Below are 17,268 nucleotides of genomic sequence, written 5' to 3' on the forward strand. Positions count from 1 at the left end.
GTGTGCCCAAAGGTGGATCTTGGGTGAATTAACAGCAAAGGCTCCTGCACAGCCTATCAGGGGTCAGAGAACACTCTGTTAGGCACATCTGCAATGATTAACATCCAGTTGGGTTTCATGTGAATGACTTTCTGGTTGGCTAGTGGAGTCAGCGGGAAGCCGGCTGGTTGAGTAGAAGAGGTTGGCCTACGATGACTGTGCCAGTTGTGAGCCAAAGACTTAGCGGAAATGTTGAATGGCTAAGTAGCGGGTCAGTAGTAAGGATCTGCAGACCTTGGCCAATGTGCCCAACCCAGGGAGCCCCTGGAAGCAGCAGTCAGCAGAGCAAATCATCTTCAGCCTCTGTCCAGCCACAAAGCCCAGGAAGTGTCACCCAGCACTTGGGGGAGGTTCAGCCTACGATTTCATTGAAGCAGGCAACTCCCACTGTGGAAACTTTTGGTAGTGATGCAAATCTCCGGCTTACAATCTTTGGAGAGTTGCCACGCTGCTGTGGGATTGGCCCAGGCTTCCACAGCTAGTATGTGTCAAAGGCAGGCCCTGGACTCAGGGCTTTGCTGACTGGGGTGGGGTGAGTTCTCTATCTAGAACCTTAGGGAAGCCCCCCTGACATGGTGAGAGGGCACACAAAAGGCTCGGAACACAGGAGCAGGGTAGCAAAGCCATAGCTCGGCTTCTCATTCACAAAAGTTATGGATGTTTCCAGGAGTCTCTGGGAATGAAAGAAGATGGATGGGGGTGAGATGAGCCTTAGCTCAGGGGGAGGGTATTTCTCTCCAGTAAGAACGAGGGATGTTTTCCTCTGTCTGTCCCCACACAGCCCGCCCACCGCTGGCATCCCTTCCAGATCTGCTGGCTGCAGGGTCTGGTTATCGCCAGGCACAGATCAGGAGGTGCCAAACACACTCCATCTGCCGTCTCTCTGGGAAGAGAGGAGGCTGTGAAAACCTGGTGCTTTGCCTTGGTTGGGAAGGGGGGGAGCTGGTCTGCCTCTGGAGTGGGGGAGGCCTCAAAGCTCCCAGCACCTTCTGGGTCTGGGGGCAGGGTGTGTGCTGGTAGGCCTTTGCTTCATTTACTCCTTCCAGGAACTAAGTGCCTGTTTGGAGGGAGATATTGGAGATGTGCCTGGCTCCGTTTGGGGGAAGGGTTGATTTTAAGGGATAGAGAGGACAGAATTGGCCTTCCAGTAAGGAAGAGGCCCTGTGGCTCCCAGACAGATGGATGCCCAGGCCAAAGCAAGCGCCATCCAGGAGGTGACCATCAGTACAAATGCCAGCTCTGACAAATGCTGGCCTTTATTAAATACTCCCCAATGTGCACAGTACTGTGCTAGTCCCTGGGGGTACAGATAAGAGGAGCTTACATTGCAGTGAGGGAGAAGACCCCATGACCCTTGGGGGCAGGTACAGAGCAGATGCCAATGCCTCTTCTTCAATGTCCTCCCCACCCACAAACCACTGATGGCAAGTCATTTGGCAGGGCCAAGGACATTCCTTCTGGGTCCTTGGGAGCTGTGGCTACATCTCCACAGAGGCTGCTTCCCAGGGCAATGGTGGTGTGCCATCCCTAAGGCTCTTGGGCTCAGGATTTGGAGGGAGATGGTGGCCAAGGTGTAGGTGTGGGGTGGACTTGTCTGGCACCTGCTGCCCTCTCATTTCTCTCTCAGGGGCCTTTTTCCTTCAGCTAGGCTGGTTTGCCTGCCTTATGAGTGACAACTGGCTGTCATTTAGTGGGGAGAGCTGACCCCTTCTCCACATGAGCTGCTCCCCAGACAATGGCTAATGGTCTAGGAGCTTTTGCACCTATCTCCATCTGGTTAATCTGGGATGACCTCCCCTTCTCTGCCTCAATTTCTTCCTCTGTAAAATGAAAAAGTTGTACTAGGTCAGGGGTGGGGGGAACTTGAGGCCTCAAGGCTACGTGTGGGCTTGTAGGTCCTTGGATGCAACCTTTTGATGGAGTCCAAGTTTTATAGAAAAAATTCTTTTATTAAGGGAAAAGGAATCCCAGCCCCAACATGTTCATCCCAGAAATGGGTCTGCCAGACAGAAAGTGGAGCAAAACCGAGGAAGACTCATCCCTCTCCATGTGCTCCCTGCAGTGTCTCCAGCAGATTACATCATTCCCTACTGCTTTCAAATGGGTTGAAGTCTCAACTATCCTTAGAAACCTTCAATGGATCTGACTGTTCTCAAGATATCATCTTATGTGTCTCTTCTCTTCTTTAGTCAAACTCTGGGAAAAGTGGCTCTGTTCCTGCTGCTTCCAGTCCCCTTCCTCCCCTCAGCTCCCTCCCATCTGACATCCCACTTCACCACTCAGCCACAACTGCTCTTTCCAAAGTCACCCACAAGCACTGGGTCCGATGATCTTTTCTGTCAGTCTCCTCCTTGGCCCTTTGCAGCTTCTGACATGATGAGCTGCCTTCTGCTCCTGGTCACTCTCTCCTTTCTAGGTTTTTATGACCCTCATCTTTCCTGGTTCTCTACGTTCAAGTGCAACCATTTCTCAATTTCCAATGTGGGCTCATTACCCTCAAACAAAGGGGTGCTTCCTCTGTTCCCTCTTCTATTGGTAGCCTAATCAGCAACAGCAATCATTCCTATGCAGATGACTCCCTCATCATTCCCCTCCCGAGCCCCAGTTCTACATCTAATAGAATGTACATCTGAATGTGCCATCGTCAGCTCAAGCATCCTGGTGAATGGCGAATTCACCAAATCCTGCCCACCCTATCTCCGTGATGTCTTTCAACACCATCCTTGATGTCTCTCATTTCTTTGTCTCTTCTTTTGCTTGTACTATTGTAACACCTTCCGAGCAGGACTCCCTGCCTCCGGTCCAACCTCCCTGATCTATCTTCCATGTGTCCACCAAAGCTATCATCTGTGGTCTTACTCTTTCACTCCCCCGCTTAAGAACTTTCAGGGGTTCCTTACTGTCCCTTGGCAGGGTCTCAGGAGCCAAATGTTAAATTTTCAGGGTGAACATTCACACCTCAGAAAACCACAAGTGCTTCAGACCTGGGCGTGATGTTTTTGTTGTTTGGTTGAGTAGAGTTGTTTTGGTTTTGGCTGAGCTAGTAAGTATTTGAGGTCAGTTTTGAACTCAGGCCTTCCTGACTCCAGAACTGGTGCTCTATGTTCTGCAGTGCCACCTAGCTGCCCTCATGTTATAACACAGTTGTTGTCCTTTGAAGAGGGCATGCCACCCCGGTCGTCCTGTGCCAGTGTCTCCCCTGAGTCACAATTGATTCCAGAGTTCTTTAGAGAGACCTTGAGAGTGTCTTTGTATCATTTCTTCTGACCTCCATGTGAGCACCCGCCATGTGTGAGTTCTCTGTAAAATAGTTTTTGTTTGGTATTTGAACAACATGGCCAACCCATTGAAATTATGCTATGGTAGAGTCTGAAAGCTCGGCAGCTCAGCTCAAGAAAGGACCTCAGGATCTGGTACCTTATATAGCCGTGTGATCTTCAGAATCTTCCAAAGACGATTCAAATGGAAGTGTTTCTGTTTCTTGGCATGGTGCTAGTCCAGGTTGCACAGGCATGCAACAATAAGGTCAGCACAACGGCTCTGTAGACCTGTAGACCGCCAGTCTAATACCTCTTCTCTCCCACACTTTCCTTTGGAGTCCCCCAAATACTGAGCTAACTCTGGCAATGCATGTGTCAGCCTCATTATCCATATGTATGTCCTGGAAAAGCACACTACCAAAGTAAGTGAACTTCCCTGCAGCATTTGAAATGTAACTGATGGTTCCATGTATGGATGGTGGGGTGCTGGTTGGTGGAGAACTTGTGTTTTCTTGGTGTTAACTGTTAGGCAGCAGAGAATCAATCTAGACTGTTCTATCTCAGCCTCAGAGGTTGCACTGAGTGCTCAATTATCTGTGAACAAAAAATCATGCACTAACCCTCCCTCCATTTTAGTCTTGGCTTGCAGCCTTTTCAAGTTAAATACTCCACCCCCAGGGCGGTAGCTGATCTTGGTGTCATGTTCAATCTCAACAAAGGTGTTGGACAGCATGGCTGAAAACATCTTGCTAAAAAGCATGAGAGCAAACATGCAGCTCGGCTTTACTCCCGTGGTACCTGGGAAAGTGAGAGAGCATTGCCCATTATCCAGAACCCAGGCAAGCATGCCATCATGAGTGTGACATGGAATGATGATGAACTCCTCCACTCTTCCACTCTAACGTACTTGACCATTGGTCATCCAGTATCTATCGCCTCTCAAGGAGGCATATTTCATGTCTGGAGAATTCTAATCAGTAGGAAGTTTGTCCTGAAAACAAGCCTCAACTTACTTTGCCTTTTTGCAACCTCATCTATTACTCTGGGCCTTGAGCTGAGGTAGCTCAGTGGATTGAGTGCTGAGCCAAGAGGCAAGGGGACCTGAGTTAAAATCTGTGCTCAGATACTCAATGACTGTGTGATCCTGAGCAAGTACCTTAATGTCTACCTGCCTCAGTTTCCTCAACTTCTCCAGACCAAAGAGAACACCTCTATTCTCTCTGCTACATAACAGCCCCTGTGCGTTCTCTCCCAGCCTAGCATTTATAAACTGTCTCCAGTCTACTTTTCCACACTTACTGACCCTTACTCTTTTTCATTCTACTTTCTAGTCAAACTGGCTCATTCCTCAGCATGGGAGGTGCTCTTTCATCTTCTCACGGTGTCTCTTGTGCTTGGAATGCATCCCTGCCTCCCCTCTGCCTGCCTGACTCCCCAACTTGTATGCAGGCACAGCCCAGGGGCCTTTCCCTCTTCAAAGTTTTTTTTTAAATTTTGGGTTTTTTTAGGTCAACAAAATTTTCCCCAGCATTTATCACCATCCCTCTGCCCATCTCATATGTTATTTCCTTTTTATATGTAAAGAGCATGTATCTACCATTGGGGCATCTGGCTCTTCCATCCTGGCACTAACACAGGAGACTCTGGATGTTATATCTGAGCCAGCCAGCAGGTGGAACCTGCGAGCCTGAGCTGAGAGTTAGAGTAATTGTGCATGGGTGGACTGACATCAGCAGTGGACATGAGCCTACGGGGAACTGAGCAAGCTCAAGCCCCAGCTGTCTCCGGCTCTGCTCAGCTGGATTCTTTTCAGCATTGGGCACATGGAGGGACAAGACAGCCTTGTCAGTGTCCATCTTCCACATCCCTTGAGGGGTGTCTGTCTAGCCGAAAACTATGAGAGTTTCTATGCCAATGCACATGCTACGAGATGGCTCTAGCCCCAGCATCCATGGGCAGCAGCAACTTCCAGGGATTATTCAACTCTTGTACAGGTGAAAGGACTTTGCATAATCTAAACCGAAAAGTGAAAGATACAGAATGAGAATTATGGGGCAGCTAGTGTGAAATTCCCCCACCCTTCTCTTGCGTCAGGGGAAGTGGTTTTAAGATGAAGGGAAGGGAGAAGCCAATCACCTTCATCCCATTTCAGACCCAGGTGATTCAGGGTCAAGTAATCTCCATCTGTTAGCCAGCTCAGGAAGCTCCCCAGGCTTCTTGAATTACTTACAAAGTCCCTTCTTCCTCTGACAGGTGCCATCTCTTCCTTCCTGCTGTGCTGGACTCTTGCTTAGGCCTCTTGTTCTCCAGGCCAAGCACCATGGCCTTCTTTGAAAAAGTCCCTATATGGTGTGACATTAGATAACCTCAGGAAACTGCCTTCCAATTAAATGCCCAGAGGCCATTCTAGCATTAAAAGACTGCAGGAAAACAATAAGTGTTGGCTGAAACAGGCTGCTTCAGACAGAGGTGACATAGCTATTGACCTATCTCCAATGTGTTTATCCATCCACACCTACATAACTATCTTTCTAACGATATCACCTCTCTCTATATCTATCTAATCTATTCATCCATCCATCCACATCGATCTATAGATAAGGGGCAGCTAGGTGGTGCAGTGGATAGAGCACCAGTACAGGAGTCAGGAGGACCTGAGTTCAAATCTCACCTCAGACACTGGACATTCACCTTGGGCAAGTCACTTAACCCCAAATGCCTCATCCTGGGTCATCTCCAGTCATCCTGATGAATATCTGGTCATTAGATTCAGATGGCTCTGGAGGAGAAGTGAGGCTTGTGACCTGTACAGCCCTCCCTCACTCAAAAAACAAAAGTCAAGTGCAAGTCATGTCATTATTTTTCTGATGGCATGGTCTTCTTTGGCACCGAAGGACGAACACACATCTATAGATATCACCCATCCATCCATCCATCTCCGATTTATTTATCCATCCACACCTACATATCTATTTATCTTTCTATTGATATTGCCTCTCTCTATTTATATCTATCTAATCTATCCATCTGTATGTAAGGTGAATTTTAGTGTGTGTAAAGTGAATTTTTGTAATTATTTCTCAGAGTCAGTTTCCCAGGATCCATAGCCATAACAATCTCTGGTTCCCAGGTACTAGATATGAGTCCCACAGTTATGGTTCGAAGTGTCTCCACCACGCTTGCGCATGGTTATATAATGGTGAATAACATAAACATCCACTGCGGCTGCACAGTGAGATACAGGGATGGGGCGATGGAAACTTGTGAGGCTGCTACTGGCAATCTGCCTTCTTTGTCTGCTGGCCTATAAAACAGGTGGTCACTAGATAGTGAATGGGTAACCCTTAGTGTTGAATGCACAAGCTGGAATGCTGTGTGTGCCTTGATCAGACCCCATCAAGGTTTGGAGGGAATCTGTGTTTGTCTCAACTGGCCCCCACTGAGGCTTGGGGATTTAGGGGACGCACAAGTTGTGCCTGTCCCGATTGACCCCATAGAGACATAGGAGTAGTTGCCCCCGCTTCTCACCAGCCCCTGTGAGAAGGGTGATTAGTGAATGCTGTAGGAGTTTGTGCTCTTACTATCAGCAACTTCTTCAGAAAGAACTAGACTAGAATAAAGTAAGATTATTAACCCCTTTTTAGTGTCTTTCCTGTCTGACCAAATCAAGAGTGAACCTGTGCTAGCAGCCCTCAAGTGTGCTGTGTTTTCATCTGTCTTACACCATCCATCCACATTTATCTATTTCACCCAAATACCTATATTCATCCATCCACATCTATAGATATCACCCATCCATCATCTAATTTAATTATCCATCCACACCTACATATCTATCTATATCACCTCTCCATTTATATCTATCTAATTTATCCATCTATCCATATCCATATCTATGATCTACCTTCATCCATCCATCCACATTTATCTATCTCATCCTCTATATACTTATATCTATCCATTCATATCTAATTTATCCATCCATCCATCCATCCATCCATCCATCCATCCATCCATCCATCCACCCATCCAACCATCCGTCCATCCATCCATCCATCCGTCCATCCATCCATCCACCCATCCTTCCATCCATCCCTCTACACCATCTGTCTGTGCACATGTGTAATCCCTCAGCAGAATGTAATGTCCTTGCCTCATTTTTGTCCTTCCTCACTGCCTGGAACACGGCAGACACTTAATAAATGTATGCCGATTGATCACTTCCCAGCTCCAGCCAAATATTGCTTCAGGGATTGCTTTCTTTTTGACCTTGTAGCCTCAAGCACTTTATAAGAGGCCTGAAATGGATGGGATTTCTGGGGGTGGCTGCACTGAGAAGAAGGCAGTTTTCAGCAGGACTGACAGGTGCTATGCGGGAAGAAAGTGGTTTTACCGAGAGTGGCAGGACAGGGTTTTCCTCTTGGTTGTACGGAATAAGAAGGTGGAAGGAAGGTGAGGGACACACTCAACATGGCCGCATGCTTAAGCCCACCTGCCACACTTAACATGGCACGCGGTCACTCTATTCCACCCCCACCCACTCCCGGCTAGAACGTTTTATGAACTAGAGCCTGTTAGACATAGTCTCTTCCCAGCTCCTGAACCGCAGACCAATCAGCGCCCAACAATGGGGTGGGCGCAAGGGATCTTGGAAGGAATCGCCTTCCGAAAGGACCAATCAGCAGTGTGCTGGGCGGGCACACACAAAGGGAAAGGGAGCTCTTTCATTATCGCCCCGCCCCATTCTATCTGAGGCCCAATCAGCGGCGTGCGAGGGGAAGGCGAGAGATACCTACTGGTCCCATTTCCTCTCCGACGACCAATCAGCGACGCGAAGGCGTGCACGAATGGTGCGCAGAGAAGACCGCGAGCTTCTGTTGCCAGAGCAACGGCCGGAGCAGGCCCCGGAAGCCGTTCACCCTGCTGACGGTCCCGAAATCTTCAGGTTTCTCGGGTAAATGAGGGGTAGGGGAGGCGAGGGTCGGGCGCCGAGAGACGCGAGTACGTGTTCCTGTACAGTTGTGCTTGCCAGAGAAACAGCGCCTGCGCAGAGGCTGGAGTCATGAGCGTTTTGCCTCGCTCCGGGGATACTGCGCATGTCTATTTGGAAGGAGGGGGCGGAGTTATAAGCCCTAAGGGGAGGAGCTATGGAGATGGGCGGAGTTACCGAGTCTGTAGCTAATAGCGCATATGCCTACATGTATACGTACGTATATATCGTTTTAAGTTTTGCAAAGCGCTTGCTTTACAGATATTATCTAATTGAACCTCAGAACAACCATGGAAAGTCTGTGCTATTATTATCCCCATTTTGAAGTTGAGGAAACTGAGGCAGAGGTTGTGACTTGTCCAGGGTCACTCAGCTACTAAGTGTCTGAGGCTGGATTTGAACCCAGATCTTCAAGACTTTGGGTGCACTGTTCTATCCACTCAATTGAAATCATGATGTGCTCATTTTACAGATGAGGAAACTGAGGCCCAGAGACATGTCCAAGGTCAGGCAGCAGTTTGGTCGCTGCTGAACTTCATTCTTTGTAGTCTTCTGACATCTCTCCTCTCCACTGGGCCATGGCTGAGGTCCATGTCATTGGGCAGATCATTGGGGCAACAGGTTTTTCTGAGAACAGCCTCTTCTGCAAGTGGGGTGTCCATACTGGTAAGTATGTGGGGATAGCATGGCCTCATCTGTTCACATCTCTGGGGAGTCCTCTATACCTTCCCCCCACCCCCGGGGAACTTGACCCTTGACCTTCCTTGTGCACTCAGCTGGAGAGAGTGTGGAACAGAAGGGGAAAGTCCTGAGGTCTTCCTCCTGATTCTTCAGGACCTGTACCCCAAATTGTATCTCCACAGCAGAGTCTTTGCCCACTTAATGGGTGGGTGGGAGATCCTTCAACTCCAAAGAGGCCTAGACCCCCCTCCTTTCCTTCTTTCCTTGGGGACTGTGAGAGTCTTTAGTGGGGGGTGGGAGTGTGGGGATATGAGGAAGGTTTTCGTCCTACATGGAACTTACTGCCCTTCTTTTTGGCTAGACTAGATTTGGAATTATAGAGGCAGAAAGGGACCTAGAGATTTCAGCCAGGAAGCTCTTTTTACAGTAGAAGAAGCCAAAGTCTAATTAGGTCACTGATGGGACCAGGACTTGAGCCCAGGGCTCTTTCCAGTGCCATAGCGGCCCCTCCCTCTAACCCAACAGAATCCCTTCTTCTAGTCCCTCCCTCCCTCCCCTCAGTGACCCTTTCCTTTCCTGACTGGCAGGAGGAGCATGGAAACTGCTGTCCGGTGTTCGGGAAGGCCAGACACAAGTGGACACCCCTCAGCTGGGTAGCATGGCCTACTGGTCTCACCCAATTGACCTGCATTTTGCCACCAAAGGCCTACAGGGTAAGGGCAGGGGTCCCAGGCTCTGAGTAAGTGAGCTGGGAAGGGACTGCTCCAATTGGACAGGGAGATGAGGCTCTGTCCAGTTCAGGGCACCTAGTAGTCCTTCAGGCTGGACCCTGGGGTTGGGGAATCCCACCTGGACCCCCAGAGACTGGGAAGGTTGAAGAGAAAGACAAAAGAGACTCAGAGATGGTCTGTGTTGTTTATTAGACCTGACAGATCTGTCATTTGTGGGTGCTCCTGGTCAGAATATGGGCATCAGTGGTTGGCGGGAGCAGCTTAAGATGGCAGAATGCCTTTGGGGGACTGGGAGTGGCTACAGGAGCCTGAACAAAATCAGGGAAGGAAGACAGAAACCCAAGCCTTGGGAAGAAGGGCAGACTTGGCCAGCAGAAGACTGAGGTAGACCCTCTCCTCTCCCCAGGCTGGCCTCGGCTCCACTTGCAAGTGTGGTCTCAGGACGTCTTTGGCCGCTGCCAGTTGTCCGGCTATGGCTTTTCCCACATTCCCAGCAGCCCCGGCATCCATAGCCTTGACTGTGTGACATGGCGCCCCTTGGGTGGCTGGCGGGAGCAGTTGGCTCGGGCCTTCGTGGGTGGTGGGCCCCAGCTGCTACACAGTGATGTAGTCTACAGCGGGGCCGACCGATACCGGCTCCACACAGCAGCAGGGGGCACCGTGCACCTGGAGCTGGCCCTGATCCTGAGAAACTTTTCCCGATATGGGGTTGAGTGCTGAGCACCTCGGCCAGCTCCCAAGCCCTTATCCCTCCATCCCCCAATTCTCCATCTCACTTCCTTCCCTCCCCTCCTCTTTTCTGTCTGTCCCCGGGCTCCTGGCCTCAGCAATCAATCAACCAACTCTTACTGAACTTTTATTATGTGCCAGGTACTGCCCTAAGAAAGCCTTGGGGTACCAAGAAGGAGCAACATGGCTCTGTCCTGGGGCATCCATGTCAATGGGGGCGATTTCATGTAAAGAAATATATGAATTGGTCTATACAAGATTCCGACAGAGTACAAACATCTCATTTCTATCCCTTCCTTACTGTCAGACCTGAGTCCAACCCCTTGTTTCACCAGAGGGGGAAACTGAGCCCAGGGATGCCCTGGTTGAGTGACTGAGCCCCAAAATGTCCGAGTTCAAGGGAGTCTTAGAGACCCTGGATGCCATCTAGTTCATTCCACTCTTTGGAAAATGGGGACACCTAGGTCCCTAAAGTGAAAAGCGCCTACTTCCAGGGACCTGGAGCCCGGGGTCCAGCCATTGCAGGGCCTTCTTAGACCCACTTCCTGGACTCCTTCTGGGCCGGGTGGATGATGTTCCCCTTGTGACCCTCCCCTTCTGCTCTTTCCCCTTTCCTCCCCTCCTTGGGTCATTCCCCCCAGAGGCCAGGCTGTCTTTTCAGCGCCCCCAGCACCCCAATAATCCCGGCTATTTTCTCCTCCATTTTCTGTCCCCCCCTCCTGCCGCGGTGTTTTCTCCAGTTTTTCTGCAGTGCCGTCCTCAGTGAAGCTCTGACCCTTAGGCTGGGACCTCGTGCTGAAATGGGACTTGCTCCCTGCCCTCCGAGGATACTCCGTCCAGTGGCCGCAGGGGATGACACCCCAGGACCCCCAATCCCTTATCTGTCCTGTCTCTCAGTCTGGTCCTCCCACCCCTCCCCCATCTCCTCCTCCTGACCCCTTCCTATAAGTGGCCGCGGATCGGAGGCTGAACCCGTCCCAGGGTCTGGATGGGGCCGGGACCAGTAAGGAGCAGCACCCGCCGCTCATTGGGGGACTTCCTCACTCCGACCCAGGGAAGACCAGGGCTGGGAGAGTCCCGGGTGCGTTCTCCCGGCGCTTGGCGGCCTCTCCCCTTTGCGGCCAGGGCCTGGGCGGACGCCCGGGCGACGGGGTGGGGGTGAGCCCCTAGCCCAGCCCGCTATTCCCATCCCGTCCCCCATTGCTGGCGTGGGGGGAGTGAGGACGCCGGGGTCCCGGAGGCGGGGCGCCATCCCCCGGCCTCCGGGCGGCTGGGGGGGGGGGGAAGCCGCGCTTCCCTCCCTCCTTCCCCTCCTTCCCCCCGCCTTTCCTCCCCGGCCCCCGCGCGCGCTTCCTGGGTGGGGCCGCAGCCGCTTCAAAAAGCTCCGAAGCCCGAACCCGGCTGCCCCGCCGGAGCTGCCGCCCGCCCCCTGCCCCTGCCCTCCGCCGCCCCCGAGCCGAAGCTGCGATCCCAGGGGGCGCCCCCCGTCCCGTCTCGGCCTGAACCGCCGCCACTGCCTCGCAACCCAGCCCCGCCCCGGCCCATGCGGGGCCCCTGGGGCCGGCCGGGACCCCCCCGGCTCTAGCGGGGCCCGGGTCGCCGGCCCCAGCGGGAGGAAGGAGGAAGGACGAGGAGGAGCCGGGGGCCCAGGAGCCGCTGTCTCCAGAGCAGCCGCAGGAGCCGCCGCCGCCGCCGCCGCCGGGAGGAGGGGGGAGGGGGGAGGAGAAGGAGGAGGAGGAGGGACGGGACTTGTTGCCCAGAAGTTGAGACTTTCTCACCGGCCGAGCCGGAGCGCGCCCTGCCTGCCCCCGGGAGCCAGGGCCACCGCGCCCTGGACCCTCCGGACCTAGCCGCCCCTCGCACCCGGCAGCCCGCCCCCCTCCCCGAGTCAAGGAGAGCCCCCCGAGACTCCGGACTTTTCCGCCCCCCGGCGTGCTGTCCTTGCAAGTTCCCCCCCGCACGCTGCAGGGGTCACATCTCCCCGTCAGTCTCAGGCCCCCTCCCCTCCCGGCAGACCTCCCCGAAGGGCCCCAGGCTTTCCCCTCGCGGATCCCGAGCCCTCCCGGGCGATTTCCTTTTCCCCGCCGCCGGCCCAGAGGCCAGCGTCGCCGCAGCGTGTGCCTCTTCCTCCATGCCGCCCTCGGGGCTGCGGGCGGCGGCGGCGGCTGCCCTGGTGCCGCTGCTGGCTCTCCTGCTGGTCCCGCCGCGCCCGGCGGTGGCCATGTCCACCTGCAAGACCTTGGACATGGAGCTGGTGAAGCGGCGGCGCATCGAGGCCATCCGCGGGCAGATCCTGTCCAAGTTGCGGCTGGACAGCCCGCCGCCCCAGGGCGACGTGCCCCCGGGCCCGCTGCCCGACGCCGTGCTCGCCCTCTACAACAGCACCCGGGACCGCGTGGCCGAGCCGGGGCCCGAGGCCGAGACCGACTACTACGCCAAGGAGGTCACCCGGGTCCTCATGCTGCCCCAGAATCCGGGTGAGCCCTCGGGGGCAAGCGGGCACCGGTGGGCCCGGGGGAGGGCTGCTCGCAGGAGAGGAGGGACACTCGGGTAGCAAGAGGCGAACAGTCGGGCAAACGGGGGAGCCCCGGCCAGACCCACGAGGGCGGCCACACGCCGTGGGCGGGGCGTCCCTCTGCCGGCCGGGAAACCCCGGAGTCCAGCCCCTGGCCCTCCCTCCCTCTCGCCAGTGGCCCCGGGGCAGGGAATCGGCAGCTGGAGCCTCGGGGTAGGAGGGCGAGCAGAGACAGGTCGCAGCCCGGCTCGCCCGCTTTGGGCCCCGCCCTCTCCGGTGCTGGCCCCCACCGGGGACCGGACCCGGGGCTCCCGGCCGACCTCGACCCCTGGCCCTGGGCAAGGCTTCCCGCTTTCTCTCGGGCCTGGGGACTTTTGCTGAAGGGCAGCGAGGGTCTCTGCTTGACTTTTTCTCCCTGCTCCGAGTCCCCTTCTCTGAATCGTGGCCCCTCCAGCTCTGTTCTCCTGCTGCCTCTTCAGAAAAAGTCCTGAGTTTGGAGTGGGAAGACCTGAGTTCAAATCCCATTTCTTCCACTCATTACCGGTGGCAAGGCCGAATAGTCCTCTCCAGCTCCTAAACTGTCTGGCCTTTTCTCTCTTCTCCTGCGTCCTTGTTCCTCTGTATTTTCCCTCCCCCTTTCTATCTTGTTCCTTCTCTCCCCTTCACCCCCTCCCCAAGCAGAGTAACCCTGCATCTGGAGTCAGAGAAGGCCTAGGTTTTTCCACTTTCTACCTACCCCGGTTACATTGGGCAAGTCACTTAATTCTCTAGACCTCCTCACTTTCCTCGATTGTGAAATGAATGTAGAACTCAAGAGCCCCTAATGTCCCATCATCTACCTCTAAATCTATGTTCCTATTGGGCTTCTCCCTGACTCTCTCCTTCTACATTCTGGTCCCTTGGTCTCCCTGGGGCTCAGGCCACCCAGAGACTGGCTCTGTGGTTTCTGAATTGGCTCAGCCACAGAGTTGTTTGGAGGACCTGGGGGTGGGGGTGGGGGGCTGGAGAGGGCATCATATCAGGAAGCAGAAAGGGAGGGAAGGACATCTTTTCAAGCTCCGGGTGTGTATGGGCCCCTTGGCTCCACCATCTTTCCTTAGGCTTCCCTTCCACTTCTCTGATGAGGCAGGCAGGCCAGGGCCAGAGATGCCTTTGGCTAAGACTGTGGCATGGCTTCTTCTGATTGCTCTCTCCCTGTCTGCCCCCCCAGATGCTGATAAGATCCCTCACAGTGTTTACTTCCATTTCAACACCTCGGAGCTCCAGGAAGCTGTACCTGATCCAGCTCTGCTGTCTCGAGCAGAGCTCCGGATGCTGAAGATCAAGTCAACAGAAGAACAGCATGTGGAACTCTATCAGGTGAGCCCAGGCTGATGGGGCTTGTGGGGGCTGGCAGGGTCTGTGGGGGAGGCCACCTCCAGGGCTGTTCCCTCACTGCCCTTCATCCTCCCCGAAGAAATTTGGCAATGGTTCCTGGCGCTACCTGACCAGCCAGCGGGTCCGGCCCAGCCAGACCGTGGAGTGGCTGTCCTTTGATGTTACCAGTGTGGTATACCAGTGGTTGAGTAGCAAAGGTGAGGTTGGGAAAGGCAGAGGGAGGTGGACACTCTGGGGAGAAAGAAGAGGGGGGCTTCCTGAGCCCTCCCCTTTCAGTGAATATTCCCATCTATGAAAGGAAATCAGGTTCAGAGATTATCATGCATGCACACATATAAATAAAATAGGGATTAATTCAATTCAATAGAACAGTTACAGATATTCCCTGTACCCCCATGACAGTCTTTTTTTACCCAGTCAGGAACTTGGTTGCCTCAGGTTAGGAACTCGAGCTCTCTCTAGGTGGTGTCTCCTGGGACCCTAGACCTATCCCTTCACCTTCCCTGTGTGCCTGCCTACCCCCTGCCTCACCTCTTTCTCTTCTTGGGGCTCCCAGAAAAGACTGAGACCTTCCGCCTCAGTGCGCACTGCTCTTGTGACCAGAAAGATACCCAGCTACACATGGATATTACTGGTGAGTGCCTAATCTGGGCATCTCTGGTGTCAGAATCTAGCCTGTGGCTTTGGCCTTATCTCCGTGCTTCATCTCTGGATCAGGTTTGAGCAATGTCCGGGGGGACATGGGAATTATTCAGAACCAAAACCGCCCTTTCCTGCTGCTGATGGCTACCCCCTTGGAGCGGGCACAGAACCTTCATAGCCCTAGGCACCGAAGGGCCCTGGACACTGACTACTGCTTCAGGTGAGGCCTGATCCTTGTTCCCCCTGCTTTTAGTTTCTCCCATATCCCCTAACCCTTGTAACCCACTACCATCTGACCCCCTACTCCCGCTTCTCCTTTTCCCATCCTCTAACCCCTGACCCTCTGACCTCTATTCTCTGCTAAATGCCCCATCTCTTTTTTCTGACCCCTGTGGTGCCCAAACATTCTCCCCTGGCACTCCATTCTGTGCCCCCCCATAACTCCTTGACCACAGCCCCCCTTTCCTCTGAGCACTTGGGACTCTCCCCCTTCCTCTAGCTCCGCAGAGAAGAACTGTTGTGTTCGTCAGCTGTACATTGATTTTCGTAAGGACTTGGGTTGGAAGTGGATCCATGAGCCCAAAGGCTATCACGCAAACTTCTGCCTGGGACCCTGTCCCTACATTTGGAGCCTGGACAACCAGTACAGTAAGGTGAGCCCCAGCCTGAGGGGCAGGGCTGGGGGGAGGGGGAGAAAGCTGCCTGGGCCCTGAGGTCCATCAGTCTTGTCATCTCCCTCCCTGCAGGTCCTGGCCCTCTATAACCAGCACAACCCTGGCGCCTCAGTGAACCCCTGCTGTGTGCCCCAGGCCTTGGAGCCTTTACCCATCGTTTACTATGTAGGGCGGAAGCCCAAGGTGGAGCAGCTGTCCAACATGATTGTCCGCTCCTGCAAGTGCAGCTGAGACCCTTGCCCTGATCCCCGGGGACCCCCCGGCAGGTCCGGCCCCCTTCCCCCCACTCCTCCCCAAGCTGGCCCCTTGTGGGAGGGGGGGAGGGGACCTGGCCTGGGGTGTGTGTGGTATTTAAAGGCCACCCGGACCCCAACCCCCTGGGGGCCGATTAAAGGTGGAGAGAAAAACTAGAATGTGTGTGTCATTGATGGCATGGGGGAACTGTTTGGGATGGGGAGCTGGGGGCTAGCTCCCTCCTTTTCTTTGTTCTCATCAGTCTCCAGCTTTCTCTTGTCTCTCATCCATCCTCCCCTGAAGCCTATGTTCTGCCCATCTCTCTGTGTCCTACCCCCAGCCAGGACTTCTCCTGGTGCTTCCTCCCCAGTGTGTGTGTGTGGGGGCTGAGGGATCCCCCCCAGCTGACAGCTGGTGCAGGGGGCATAAGCCAGGGACCAGGCTGGGGGAGGTAGGGTATCCCAAGGCCCAGGACCCAGATTCTGGAAGTTTGCTCCTCCTCCTTCCCCCAGCTACTTCTGATGGAGGTGGGTACCAGTGTTGGTGGTGGGGGAACTGTGTCAGGACTTGTTGGGATAGTGGCTGAGTGTGGAGGTTGGGTAGGAAAGTGCACAGGCAGACTCAGACATAGGAAGGACCACCCCTCCCCCGCCCCAGACACAGATACCCACCCACCCAAGCCCAGATTACAGAATGGACATCGAACTGGTCAGATACAGAATGAGCTGGACAAATTGAATGAACATGGAGGTTCAGATATATCGCATTTGTGTGTACACACATGAGTGGAACGCTTCTGTCTTCCTCCTAGCCGCTCCCTCTGCCCCCAGGCTTGAGCTCTGGGGCCAGGGATGCCCAGTGAGCTGGCAAGAGGAGGGGGCTGGGCCTCAGGGGTGACCGCCCTGCCTAGCATAGCCGAGAAACTGTGTAGCTAAGCACCTTCCCCTTTCTGGAGAGGTGGTGGGTGGGGGGAAGCCCCACCCCTTTGTGTGCCACCCTGGCATCTCCAGAGCCCCTCCTCCTTCCCCATTTTGCACCCGGGGCCCTGCCCCATGCCTGGCTCGTGCCTGCCAGGGGCCCCTGGCTGGGTGGTCAGGCTAAGTCAGGGCACGTCTGCCCCATGCCTAAAGTTGTTCGAGGCTGGGTGTGTGGGGGATGGAGGAGAGGAGGGCTACAAAGGTGGTTGCTCCCCCAAAGACCCAAGTCCCTCCCCTGAGGCTGGGGCCGGAGGGAAGTGAAGGGGGGCATGCCTGGGTTCCGGCGTGGCTTCCTGTCCGGCCCCCACAGGGGCAGGAAACTGAGGGCGGTAGGGACCCTTCCTGTCTCTCCTGGTCTCAAACAAGGGCTCGTCATTGCCCCCCACCCCCACTCCCCCAGTCTCCTTCCCTAGGAGCAT

At 54.3% G+C, this 17,268-nt stretch overlaps 2 protein-coding genes and 1 long non-coding RNA gene across 3 annotated transcripts; 2 read left to right on the forward strand and 1 right to left on the reverse strand.

The window, feature by feature from the left end:
- Positions 1 to 4,632: 4,632 nt before the first annotated feature.
- LOC140503845 (uncharacterized) lies at positions 4,633 to 8,203 on the reverse strand. The gene is made up of 3 exons (XR_011966890.1): positions 8,096 to 8,203; positions 5,530 to 5,641; positions 4,633 to 5,313 (listed from the first exon to the last, which is right to left on the reverse strand). It is a non-coding gene; the product is annotated as an uncharacterized lncRNA (long non-coding RNA).
- Positions 8,079 to 10,689, forward strand: B9D2 (B9 domain containing 2). The gene is made up of 4 exons (XM_072608187.1): positions 8,079 to 8,253; positions 8,762 to 8,955; positions 9,558 to 9,683; positions 10,108 to 10,689. The coding sequence occupies exons 2-4, from the start codon at positions 8,868 to 8,870 to the stop codon at positions 10,419 to 10,421; spliced, it is 528 nt and encodes a 175-aa protein (XP_072464288.1). The 5' UTR covers positions 8,079 to 8,253; positions 8,762 to 8,867; the 3' UTR covers positions 10,422 to 10,689.
- A 1,145-nt stretch (positions 10,690 to 11,834) lies between these two features.
- TGFB1 (transforming growth factor beta 1) lies at positions 11,835 to 16,051 on the forward strand. Its single transcript, XM_072608185.1, has 7 exons — positions 11,835 to 12,907; positions 14,156 to 14,304; positions 14,402 to 14,519; positions 14,879 to 14,956; positions 15,040 to 15,184; positions 15,464 to 15,617; positions 15,711 to 16,051. The coding sequence occupies exons 1-7, from the start codon at positions 12,562 to 12,564 to the stop codon at positions 15,867 to 15,869; spliced, it is 1,149 nt and encodes a 382-aa protein (XP_072464286.1). The 5' UTR covers positions 11,835 to 12,561; the 3' UTR covers positions 15,870 to 16,051.
- Positions 16,052 to 17,268: the final 1,217 nt, after the last annotated feature.

The sequence above is a fragment of the Notamacropus eugenii genome, chromosome 5 (genome assembly GCF_028372415.1).
Source record: "Notamacropus eugenii isolate mMacEug1 chromosome 5, mMacEug1.pri_v2, whole genome shotgun sequence".
In the NCBI taxonomy this organism is placed as follows: Eukaryota; Metazoa; Chordata; class Mammalia; order Diprotodontia; family Macropodidae; genus Notamacropus; species Notamacropus eugenii.